Source organism: Dipodomys ordii, unplaced genomic scaffold (assembly GCF_000151885.1).
Source record: "Dipodomys ordii isolate 6190 unplaced genomic scaffold, Dord_2.0 Scaffold3, whole genome shotgun sequence".
NCBI lineage: Eukaryota > Metazoa > Chordata > Mammalia > Rodentia > Heteromyidae > Dipodomys > Dipodomys ordii.
Window position 1 is genome coordinate 12,259,731 of NW_012267219.1, and position 13,453 is coordinate 12,273,183.

The 13,453-nt window shown below is 37.4% G+C and overlaps 1 protein-coding gene across 3 annotated transcripts in view; it reads left to right on the plus strand.

Moving 5' to 3' along the window:
- Window positions 1–13,453, plus strand: part of Lgr5 (leucine-rich repeat containing G protein-coupled receptor 5) — a 121,305-nt gene that overhangs the window by 66,650 nt on the left and 41,202 nt on the right. For all 3 annotated transcript variants that reach the window (XM_013019432.1, XM_013019441.1, XM_013019451.1), the window contains exons 3-4: window positions 1,305–1,376; window positions 8,955–9,026. In XM_013019432.1, coding sequence (XP_012874886.1) covers window positions 1,305–1,376; window positions 8,955–9,026 — 144 coding nt within the window. The remainder of the gene's footprint in view (window positions 1–1,304; window positions 1,377–8,954; window positions 9,027–13,453) is intronic.

The window sequence follows — 13,453 nt, forward strand, 5'->3', positions numbered from 1 at the left end:
TACTCCACCCTTAACCCAAATCTCCATCCACAGAAGACAGGGATGTCTGGATCTTCACTGGTACCCACTGTCCTAGAATGAGATCCACTCCTTTAAAGATTTTGTGTTGTTCTGAGTCACATTGTTCTTTGTTTTCTTGTTATGGGACCATCAGACATATCAGGTTATGGCTTGAATGTAGCTGTTGAATAAGTATAGAACCAGATATTTGATACACATACCTTATTAAGCTTTTTCAATATTTTCTCACCTCAATTGTTTTTTACTTAGAAAAATAATATTAAGATGTTCTAACACTTTAAAATGTTATCAGTAAGTAGTGTCAAAACTTTCCATTAGAGGCTGGGAAGATGACTCAGTGGTAGAGCGCTTGCCTTGCATGCATGAGGCCCTGGGTTCCATTCCTCAGCACCACATAAGCAGAAAAAGCCAGAAGTGGCACTGTGGTTCAAGTGGTAGAGTGCTAGCCTTGAGATGAAGGCCCAAAGTTCAGGCCCCACAACCAACCAAAAAAAAAAAAAAACAACTTCCATTTAATAATCCATGTCACCATCTACCATTCTCAACTGTTTCTATTTCTAAGCCATTGTTCAAGTAAAGCATGTAAAGCTACTCAATAAGAAAAAGAGTATTGTGTAGTGGAACTGCAGCCAAAATAGGATTATTTTACTCATGCTTGTAAAGAATAGTCGTAAAAATTATGTGAGTCACATTCTGACATTATAATTTTGTGCAAATTATGATGTAATATTAGTGTTTGTTAAAATGTTAAAGACAGATAGAGATATATGTATACATAAATACTACTATACGCTATTAAATAATATTAAATAAAATATAACTATTTTATAAAACAGATAAATTGAATATTTCTGCTTAGGCAATATGCCAAAATTTCTATTAAAAAAATAGACACCAAGCACTGGTAGCTCATGCCTATAATCCTAGCTACTCAGGAGGCTGAGATCTGAGGAGCGGTTCAAAGCCAGCTTGGGCAGGAAAGTCTGGGAGACTCTTATCTCTTATTAACTACCGTAAAACCAGAAATGGAACTGTGGCTTAAAGTGATGAAGTGCTATCCTTGAATAAAAGAGCTAAGGGACAGTGCCCAGGCATTGAGTCTAGCCCCACAACTGACCAAAAACAAAATACAGAGAGAGAGAGAAAGTTTCTGTAATATGTAAGAAAATAAGATTATTGCTTTCAGCTTATTTTATATTGTATTTGTTAACATTGTAATGACTGAGTTTCTCTCTCTCTCTCTCTCTCTCTCTCTCTCTCTCTTTCTCTTTTAAAACCCACAGACGTCTTGCTGGAAATGCTTTAACATACATTCCCAAGGGAGCATTCGCTGGCCTTTACAGTCTTAAAGTTCTGTAAGTAAACTGGATATTAATTGGGTGTATTTCTGATTTTAATGTCAGTTATCTTCTAATTAACTTGTAAATATTGAGGCCCTTTAATAAACTGTTAAATCCTTGAGATAATTCATTTAAATAAGAGTCTACCTGCCTGATACTGTTGGACGATTTACAACTGGCAAGATTAATATATGAAAAAAATCATCTTCCCTTTTTTTTAACTTTAAGATCTAAAGTAGACCACCTCTAAATAACTACCTTACAAACCAGAACTTTTGAAAAAAATGTTTCTGTTTCACTTCATGTTATAAAGTTGGGAGCATGTTGTGAATAATTTTGATCGCTGAGTATATAAATCACTATAATGAAGACATTGTAAGACCACAGCATCAAGTCAGTTTTGAAGTTTGTTTCCTTCTGATGCAATGCTAAGTAACTCTTAATACTGGCCTTGTGTTCTACTTAAGGATAGATACGGAGCAGCCTAAGGCTCTGTAAGTTGTTCAATTAAGAACTAAATGTTAATGTGCATTTCACTGGCCTGAGAGATATGAATTACTAAAAGAAGCAGGAGGCTGAGACCAGAGAATCATGGTTCAAAGCCAGGCTGGGCACGAAAGTCTGTGAGACTCTTATCTCCCATTAACCACCAGAAAACTGGAAGTGGAGCTGTGGCTCAAAGTGATAGAATGCTAGCCTTGAGCAAAAGAACTCAAGGACAGCACCTAGGTCCTGAATCAAGCCCCACAACTAACAAAAGAAGAAAGTACAATAAATAAAATAAAAGGCAAGTTTAGAGAAAAACATCTAAAGAGATTTTTTTCCTACATCAAGTTATATATCACTCTGTAATCTGGATGTTTATAAAATGAATGTACTATGATCAGTAATTTAAATTCACTTAACAAAATGTATCCTTGAGGAAACTTCATGTTTATTGTGTTCATGTTATATAGCTGTCATCACTTTATTTGAAATATGAAAATATAAATGCATATAAATTATATAACAGGAGCACATATGAACTACATTAGAACTAATTACACATAAATATAATTTAAATCACTGAATTCTTATATTTGAGTCAGTTCATGTTTTATATGTTTTCCACATTAAAATTTTTTCTGGCTATAACATTGTTTATTTCTAATTGCTCCATATTTCTATTGAATATTTCCCATAATACTAAAGGTCTATGAAATTAAATATAACATCTGTTTTTGTCACTGATACATCCCCAGCTCCAGAACAGTACTTGTCTCATAGCATGCACTCAATAAATATTTGTGAAATTAAGGGTTCAAACCCATGACACAGAAAAAACATGGAGCTTTAGATTTGTCAACATTCTCTTAATTATATCTAATATTGAACCGATGTTTCGTGTTTATGGAATATCTACTATTTGCTAAATAAAAATGTGTACTTTCATATCTTGAAATGTTTCTACCTGAAAGCATGTTTACTTACCCATAATACTCTATACAAATTTTGCTGCTTCCCATGGTGCATTTTGCTTGGACACTCTAAAAAGAATTGGCTTAATCTAATTGAGAAATGAAAATCATAGGCACTATGGTGATTTGGATATGAATTAGAAGCTTGGTCCTAGTATGGTGTGTTGAAGTGGTGGGACTTTTTTAAAGGTAGGGCTTAGTGGAAGATTGCTGTGACATTGGAAGTGTCTTCTCAGACAGGATTAATGTAGTTTTCATCAGGACCCTGGTTAGTTCCTAAGGCTTCCGATTCTAAGAGAAAGAGGAAAGTCATATTTCCTGACTCTTTCTTGCTTCCTGTCATACCATATGATTGCTCTTGCACCTCCCCCTGCCATTGTGATGGCATCCTTCCTGAAACCTTCATCAGAAACTGAACAGAACGCTCCAGCCAATCTTGAACTATCAGCCTCCACAATTACAAGCTAAAGAAAACCTCTTTCCTATTAAAAAAGAATATCTAGCCTCAGATATTTTGCTATAACGAACAGCAAGAAAGCAGTCTAAGACAATAGGATATTCCTCAAACTTCACCACTTCCACCAGCATTAGGCCATCAATTATCACTCTATGCAACAAATGGTTTCCATTACCTCTGCTTCACTCTATTTGTTCTCATTTAGTCCTGTTTGGGGAATTAAAAAAAAAAGGAAACAAAAATCATACAACTTGAGATACATGAGAATATTGAATGAAATAGTGAACATCTTGAGCATTTTAAGAAATTAAGTTAAAATATGAAGTCATCTTTTATCTCTGAAGAAAGTGTTTTTTATTCCTTTCTTGCCCACATGGAAATGATTTTTTTAAGTACATGCTAGATATACAGACCTAAAGAATATATCTATATCTTCTGCTTTTATTCCATGGAGTCAGAGTAAGGTCTATTTACAAAAGAAATCAGCAGCTATGTGAATGCTTTCCATTTTAACCGCACTCTATGGTGCTATAAACCCTTTGATTGTTTTGTCTCCAGCTGAAATGTCTTAAACAAAAACAGAGTTTTCTAATTAATTCACTGGAGACTTATAAGGACATGCTAGAGATAATTTGCTCTTGTTTTGTCATTTAAAAATATTTAAACAAGAGATTTTTAGATAGGGAGTGATTGGGTCTTAATTGATTTTGGGGGAGGGCAGGGGGGGGTGTTGGTTGTGGGCCTGAACTCTGGGTCTGGGTGCTGTCCCTAAGCTCTTCAGCTCAAGACTAGCACTCTACCACTTGAGCCACAGCGCCACTTCTGGCTTTTTCTGCTAATGTGATGCTGAGGAATCGAACCCAGGAGCATGAATGCAAGGCAAGCACCCTATCACTGAGCCACCTTCCTGGCCCTCTTACTTGTTTTGTAAAGTTTTATTTTGGATTTTTTTTCCTGATAGCTATAGCTGAAATATTAAATCACTAAAAGGTAGGTTGGATATGGCTTTAACTAATTTTCCTTTATTAAATATCACATTCTAAGCTGGGAATGTGGCTTAGTAGTAGAGTGCTTACCTAGCATGCATGAGGCCCTGGGTTTAATTCTTCAGTACCACATAAACAGAAAAAGCTGGAAGTAGTGTTGTGGCTCAAGTGGAAGAGTGCTGAGTTCAAGCCCCAGGACTGGCAAAAAAAAAAGAAGATATATACATACATACACACACACACACACACACACACACACACACACACACACATCATATTCCACTTTCTGACGGCAGATACATAAAGCAGTTGAGAAAGCTTGCCAGTGTTCAGTGAGGGAAAGCTAACTTTTGACTAGTACTTGAATTTTCCACATATTTTAATTTTTTGGGGGGTGGGGTCGGGTCGTGGGGCCTGAACTCTGGGCCTGGGCGCTGTCCCTCAACTCTTCAGCTCAAGGCTAGCACTCTACCACTTGAGCCACAGCGCCACTTCCGCCTTTTTTCTTTTTGCTTATGTGGTGCTGAGGAATCAAACCCAGGGCCTCATGCATCCAAGGCAAGCACTCTACTACTGAGCCACCTTCCCAGCCCTTCCACATATTTTAAAGAGACCACATTTTAAGTTTTGCCTTTAAATTAGAAAAGATAGATGACTGAATATATGCTTTATACCAATAAATCTATCCAGTTTAGACATTTGCGAAGTTGGTCATCTATATCATATCACTTAAATTTATCATGATATCTTGGAAAAAAATTCTGGTCAGTACTGAATTTGAAAATCAAGGCTCTACAGCCCTAGAGAGGCTCTCAGCCCTTTTGGCTTTATATAGTTTTCAAATCAAGTCTTAATTTTATGCTCAGGCCAGACTGGACTGCAATCCTATGTATTCTTTGCACATAGCTGGAATCACAGGTGTATACCACCATGGCCAGCTTTTGTGTTGGTTGAGAGAGAGTTCTCAGTAACTTTTTACCAAGGCTGGACTCAAACATAAATTCTCCTAATCACCTTCTCCTGAGTAACTATGATTACAGATGTGGTCCACTGCACCCAAGCAAGGAAAGCATTTTTGGAAACCTAAGGTTAGATAATGAATTGAAGCTTCTTGGAAAAGTGTAAAATAACATGGAAATCTAAACTGTTAATGATGAGGCTATGCAAAATATGGAATTCCAATTGCAATTCTCCTAAATCCCCAGGTGGCAAGAAGAGTTTGAGGTGGCTCTGAAACATGACTTTATTCATAAGGATCCAGCATATTTGTTTGAGACTCATGAAAATTAATTGTATTCCAAGTTTAACATAATGTCATTAGTTACAAAAATGGCAATTCTATATTTTTAGGAAACAGAATCTTAGGCATGGCAAGAAAAGCATCAATTTTCTGGTCCCCAAATATTTTTGTCTTATTGGTATATGAGTATATATTTTCATAGATAAGAATACCACAATCATGTTCATATTTTAGTCCTCAAGTACCTTTTCAGTCAGACACTGTCGTTTCCATTATATAGATAGACCACCAAAGGTAAATAGATACAAGTGGGTTTGCTCCCCAAGAATCAAAACTGAGGCTTTATCTCCAAGTCCAGTATAGCTTCAAGTTCAAATGAAAATATTCTATTAGAAATAGCATACCTGAGTAGTGGTTCTCAATGCATGGCATGTGCTCCATGATTTCTGCATTTCATGATAATCTGTTAGGAGTTCAAATTCTCTGAGACCTACCCAGACCCTCTGGCCAGAAACTTTTGGGAATGGGGCCCAGGAATTTATTTTAGCAAGTCCTCCAGTAAAAAGCAAAAGGACCCTAAAGTTTGAAAACCCCAGTTGTATAGTCTCAGTTTTCTCTGGCTCAATTAAAATGTCTTATTCAGTGCAATCCCACAATACTATTCGGTTTGAGAAATGATTTATTAGGTACATAAAAAGATGCAACATTCATCTGGACACTGACCACACAGCCATCACAGTAAGTAAGTAGATGGGTCTCAGCACTGAGCACTGAGGCATGGAGAGGTCAGGTCATCCAAGGTGGAGGTAGTCAGGTTTGAGAACTTAAACACGTAAGAACTGCCTGTGTCAGAGGACCTTGTGCATTGAACAAATACTGCTCAAGGGCACGCTGCCCAGTGCTGAGAGAAATACACAAAGACATACCTGGGTTGACTCTCAGCCAGTTGACTAACGAAAACTAACTTCCATTGTGGAGGGGAAGGGGAAGGCACATTGTTTCTGCAAGCCAAATATAAGTCTGTGACCTTACAAATTAAAATATTTCCTTCAATTTTCTACTTTCCTGAACTAATCTTCTGCCTCAGGCTTACATGGACCTAAAGAAAAAAATGCAGCAAGATGATTATGTTGCAAACATTTATGAAGTAGGTAGCAACATATAAAGAATCTAATGGATTTTTTTTCCATGCTATTCATCCCCTCCACCAACCCCTTGCTACCAGCAGTGCTATATTTTTTTATTTCATTGTTGCCAAGTGTTAGTACTCCATAATCTTCATGTTCCAGAAAAAAAAATTGTTTAACCTAGGAGAGCAAAGGCAGAAACACTTCCTGGGTGGGGAGTGGGGGGAGTGGGGAGGTATTTATTCATATGGAATAGGGCCATAAATAGCAAGGGAGAACATCTTTACTAGCCCCCTACTGTTATCCTTATTTGAATTTTACCTAGATAACTACCACAATAATCCTTTTAAAAACCTCAGATAAAGGATGTAGGGTAAATAAAAGTCATACGATGTTGGTGGAAATGTAAACTAGTGCAACCACTACGGCCATCAGTACGGAGATTCTTCAGAAAATGAAAATATATACCTATCTTATAACTCCACTTTACTACTACACTTGTCCATGTATCTGCGGAAGTATGAATTGATATACGAGAGTGATACCTACATACCCATGTTTATTGAAGTTCTGGTCATAATAACCAATGTGGAATCTGGTGAGGTGCAAAACAATTGATTAATGGATAAAGAAAATGATACATGTATAGCATGAAATATTACTCAGTTACAGAGAAAAATTAAATCATTATTTGCGGGGAACTGGAGGTCATCATGTTGAACAAGATAAGCCAAATTCAAAAAGCTAAATGCATACTTTTGCTTATTTCTAGAGTATATACCTAAAATGTATACATCCATATACAGATAGGTAATTTATACACACATAGATAGATGTCTATATATATGATTTACATATGCATATGTATAACATAATTATGACTGTGGAGCTATGTAAAAGATGAGTGGGAGAGGAAAAGAGAAACATGAAGAATGAATAATAACAGAATACCTTGAGTTTATTTATGAAGATGCACAAGGAAATTCATTTAAAGCCGAAGAACAAGCTAGGTGCTGGTGAGTCACACCTGTAATCCTAGCAACTCAAGAGGCTGAGATCTGAGGATCACAGTTCAGAGCCAGTCCAGGCAGGGTCAAGATTCATATCTCCACTTAGTCACAGAAAAAGCCAGAAGTGGCCCAGTGGCTCAAGTAGTAAAGTGCTAGTCTTGAGCAAAAAGAGCCCAGGAACAGCTCCCAGGCCCAAAGTTTTCAAGCCCCAGGACTGAAAGGAGGAGGAGGAGGAAGGGGAGGAGGAGAAAGCTAGCTGAAAAACAGTAGAGGATAAAGGAGATGGAGAAAAAGTCTAGTCTTACTAAAATTTATATAATACATGGGAAATACTATGGTGAAACTCCTTTTTACAAGTAGCATATGCTAAAATACACACACACATATGGCAGGAAAGTAAATAAGTTTTGTTGGGGGCAGATACAAGCAGGAGCAAGGAAGACAGAGAGAATAAAAGAAGAATATTATCAAACACCCTTACATATATGTACATGTGAAAATATAACAATGAAACACACTTAACTTGTTTTAATGAGTGAGAGAGATGAGAATGGCGGAGAGGGTGAGTTTGATGAGGTACATAAAATTCATCTGTGGAAATGTCATAATAAAACTCCTTGCCCATTGATGGTATGCTAATGAAAGATTTTTTTAATCATTAAATAAACTTCTCATCAAACTTAAAACTGTATCATGTCTTCAAGCCCTGTGGGAACCGTCTAGGGTTCTCTCTCATTCTCCCCTCAGTCAATGCTGTTCCTTTAATGAGTCAAGCTGTTGGCAGTTTTTCTTTCCTCTTGCTCAGTACTCTTCTCAGATATTTACAAGATTTACTCTTTAACTTGACTCTGGATCGATTCAAATACCTCCTCTTCAAAGAGACCATCCCTGAACAACCTTTAAAATAAAACTTTCACATGGGATTGGGGGGAGAGATAGAAGGGGTGACAGTGATCAAGATTTATTGTACCCATAAACTGACCTATGAAGTTAAAACCCCTTTGTTCAACTCTTTAAGGATAATTTCTAAAAGAATAGCTTAAAAATATTTTAAGTAAAATAAAAATTTTACCCTATTACCATCTATCCCAAACCTATGATTTGCTTGTTATTCAAAGGACTTTTCCTTGGCATATGTTATACATTCATTTCCTTTTCATTATCTGCATTCTTCCATGGGAATTTAAGCTCCCCAAGAGCCATTGCTTTGCCTGATGCTCTACTGTTTCTCTGACACCTGGGACAGCGCCTGTTAACTTGTGGTCAACTGTTGTTAATTTTATTTAACATCTTTCTTCATTTGTTTTAACACATAGTATGCTGCAGAACAATCAGCTAAGACAGGTACCCACAGAAGCGCTACAGAACTTACGAAGCCTTCAATCACTGTAAGTATAGCAATAATTGCAAAAACATAGTCAAATCCAATTCAGGAAGATCTCTGAGATGTACCTTTGACTGCTTTTCTTTGATGTGTGATAAGGGTGATATCTAAATAGTCAGTGAGAGTCCATGAGTTCAGTAATGCCTCATATTCTCCTAAAACACTGTGAGTGTGGAGGCCCAGTATGTGAGTTCAGAGTTCTAAGGCAACTATTTCATTATAACACCTTCAATGAAAAACCTCATGTCTCAGGATAAATCATCTACTTCACAGTCTTGCCTTTCATTCCCCTTCATACTCTTGTTTTGAATTCAATCAGAAATACTACTTTCTTTCTTAAGATAGAAAATTAGATGGCCCAATCTAGACATGTTAATGTCTTCCATTTCTTTATCTTTAAAACAGTTTGAGCTGCTTTTGAGAAGAAAATTTAGGGGTTTTTTTCCTGCATTCTAGCAGTTAGCAATTGGAAAATGAAATTTAAATAATAATACCCTTTTAAAAAGCATCAGAAATGAAAAGATTGGCCAAATGTGTTGGTTCATGCATGTTATATCTCAGCTATTCATGTGGCACAGAACCAGAGCATCTTGGTTCTAGACTAACTGGAGCAAAAAGTTTGATAAGACTTTATCTCAACCAACTAACGTTAAGCATGGTGGGGTGTGCTTGTCATTGTAGCTTTATGAAAAGCATAAATAGAAGAATCATAGCCCAGACCAGCCCAGGCTTAAGCATGAGACTCTGTCTGAAAAACAAATAAGGCTAAATGGGTCAAGGCAGTGATTCAAGTAGTAGTGTGCTTGCTAACCCAGGAAGTACAAGGCCTTGAGTTCATACTTCAGGATTGAAAACTACTTTTTAAGAATAAAAATATTTAGAATAATCACAGTCCAACAAAATGAACACCAAGAACTGGTACTTGAAAAGTGTAGGAGAAGGTCAAAGGGAGGGAGCTAGAGAATGAAGTGAGGAAAGAGAAAGAGGAGAATGTAGTAGTGATATTCAATGCATATCCTATGAAATTAAGAATAATTGGGGGGTTGGTTTAGGAAGGAAGAGGGTAATGGTGAAATCAGTGACACAAAGCAAGATACATTGTATTGATAAATTGACTTGTTGAATGGTAGCTACTTTGTACAACTACTTAAAGATAATAAAAATATATTTTTAAAAACTCAAAAAATAGAGTTAAATAAAAAAGACATATGTGTTCCATACACTGTCAAACATGCCAATACAAATTCAAAAAATCAAAATGAATTGTTAAAAAACAAAACAAAAATTGTGTTCTTGCCTAGGACAACAATATTCATAAGATTACATTTTCCTTAAATCTATCCATAGATTCAATTTAACTCCAATCAAAATCCTGGCAGGTATGGCAGAATTTAGCAAGGTGATTTGGAAGTTTATATAGAAGCATGAATAACCTAGAATAGCCAAAAATAACTATGAAAAAATGAAGCAAAACTGGAGGACTTAGGGTATTTGCTTTCAAGACTTAGATAATCACCCTTTTAACAACACACACACACACACACACACAAACGTTCTCAGTGGGATTGGTGTCTCTACTCCAAATCTACACTTTTTCCATCAGGCGTTTCCCCCTCTCCTATGTACTGAGTTAAAAAAAAATCACAGAGCCAGATGCTGGTGGCTCATGCCTGTAATCCTAGCTACTCAGGATGCTCCATGAGACTCTTATCTCCAGTAACCAACAGAAAACCAGAAGTGGTGCTGTGGCTCGAGTGGTAGCATGCCTGTCTTGAGCTGAAGAACCCAGGGCCAGAGTTCAAGCCCCATGACTGACCAAACAAACAAACAAACAAACAAATCACAGAATAAATACAAATAAGTATTCTTCACTCAAAAGAACATTTTTACCAGCTAGATGTTTTGGAACTTGGATTGTAAGCAACTGTTTTCCATGATTTCTAGGCAAGTATATGGCACCACTGTTTCATAAATCATCCACTCATCAGAATAGATGCTTGCAATACATTGTATGATTTCTGATACATAGATGTGTAATGTAGTCTTTAATTTCACGTTCTCCAGAATACCTCACCTATGGTACTGCTTTCTGATCTTAAATAAAGGAGGAAAATAAATGCACAAAAGGGCAAATGAACATTGCAGTCTATCGTTGAAAACATTCATAAGAAATCCATTGGTTAATAATTACATATTGTTTGCTTAATGCCTTTTTACTGAGGTGACACCAGAGAAAAGGAGAACGTGAGATTTGGAGATACTTTCATCCTTTGATCTTTTTTCTTTCTTTCTCTCTTTCTTCGAATGAAAGAAAATCTGGGCTTGAGATCATTTGGAGCATTTTACTTACTCCAGTCAAACAAAGTGACTTCCTAGGTTTTCAGCAGCCTATAGATAAACATGCCCACAAAGGCCCCTTTGTGGCATGGGATGGGCCTGTCGCATTTCCTTAATGACAGGACACTATGGCTCCTCTTTTGTTGCTCAATCCTCTACCTGAAGGAAAGAAGCAGCAGCTGAAAAGCAAAAGCAGACTCTGCTCGGACTGTCTATACGGGCACAGGGATCTGATGGCTAAATTGAAATCAAGATAATGACGGTGCCCAATAGGAACTTTAAACAGCTGCAAGGCAGCAGCAGATAGAAGGATAAGGGTTGGTAACTAAAAGCCCCTATCGGCTGAAAGAAGATCACAAACAGAAGTGAACTCTTTGAGAAAGAGAAAACCATGAATCTTTTGTTCACTTGAACTGGGTGGTGCCTCTCGATACAGGGGTCAGATTTAGTTTCTTGCCATCTAGATATTCGCTGTTCACCAGGTGTCCCTGGGTGTCTGGTTCACGAAAAAAGAGAACTTATGTGTTGAATCCTTATAAATACATTATATGTATGTATGTATGTATGTATGTGTGTGTGTGTGTGTGTTGTGTGTGTGGTGTGGTGTATGTGTATGTGTGTGTATGTTCCTTGTGAAAAGGTCAAGGGAGAATATTTGAGGATGACATTTGCTGTGTCTAATAAGAAGCATCTAGGCAGATACTTGGGCAGCAGTTCACAGTGCACTGTCTTAGCTGAGTGATGGAATGTTGATCTTGGTGCCTTGTGCTCCAAGCACAGATAACCATTGTGCAGAATGAGGCACTGGCAAAAGCGTTGTGCTGAACTGCCACTTTTTCACACTCATATTTTTTGTGATGCTTTGACACAAAAAAATAAAATCTGTCAGAAAGCATGTTAAACATAGGCTGAACAACCAACTCCATGGACCATATTGTTCCCACAGAAGGTGCCCTTGTCTCAAGCACATCAAACCAGCTTTTAGCTGGGCAGGGCTGGGGGACATGGGAGAGTAAACCCCTTTACAGTTTTACTGTTATCCTGGGCTTAAAGCCTTCCATTGTATTTCTCCTGTTCCCTTTAAGTGGTTCCAAAGTGAAAACATTCGTGTTGAGTTTAATAGTCTTTGCAAACCTGCAGACTTTATCCATTCTCCATTCATGTTCCAAGCCATTAGCCCAGAACACAAAGGCATTAGCTTTTTGCTGCTTCTGAATCATTAAGAGTAATGACATGACAAGGGTTTGAGACTCAGTTTCCTCCGCGCTGCCAAGACCCGGGAGGCCTCCATTCAGCCACCATTCCCTTTTTGGCTAAGAGTCAGCCCTTAGAGAGGGCTACATGGTTCCTTCACTTTTTTCCTCTCTCTTGAATTCTCTCTCTTGAATCCTTATTTTCTAATGCTTTGTTTCATTGTATTATACATTTGCTCTCTAAGAAGTACCCCATACCAGCCAGGTTCTTTTAAGCTCATCATCTCTGTGTATACCTAGCCTTGTAACCTCCAGTGGAGCTTCTGTGTTAGCGTCAAGTAAACATCTGGAGAGGCCTAAAGCCGAGGCTGAACCCCAGAACAATTAAATCTCAGGCTATTTTCAAACTAGTATTCCTGTATCAGTAAATGTTTCTTAAAGTGTAGATTAGGAAATCAGGCACCCTACCGGGTTCCTTCTGATGGTCTGCAAACTGTTTGACAATTCTTTTTAAACTTGAAATAACAACAAAATCCATACTTTGCAGCCTAGCAGGAGCTAATATTGCTCTTGGGCTATAAATGTCAGGCCTTGTGTTTAATTGAAACAGTACACATCTGCCTCTTAATTCTACTGACAATCTCGGATTGATAAAGTTAAGAGACCATATGGTAGACTACCGGGCGATTCAGATGTGGTCCACAGACCACCTGAGCTATGCCAAGTTCCAACATGTTCTTACTCAATTAAGAGTCTTCATTTTAATCAAACCTTACATGATTCATATGCAAAAACACTTCAGAAATGGACATTTTCAGTATTCTGTGGCACTGACCAACTGGCTTACAAATTTAAAAAAAATCTATTGAAATAGGTCATTTGAACTCTCTCCCCCCCCCCC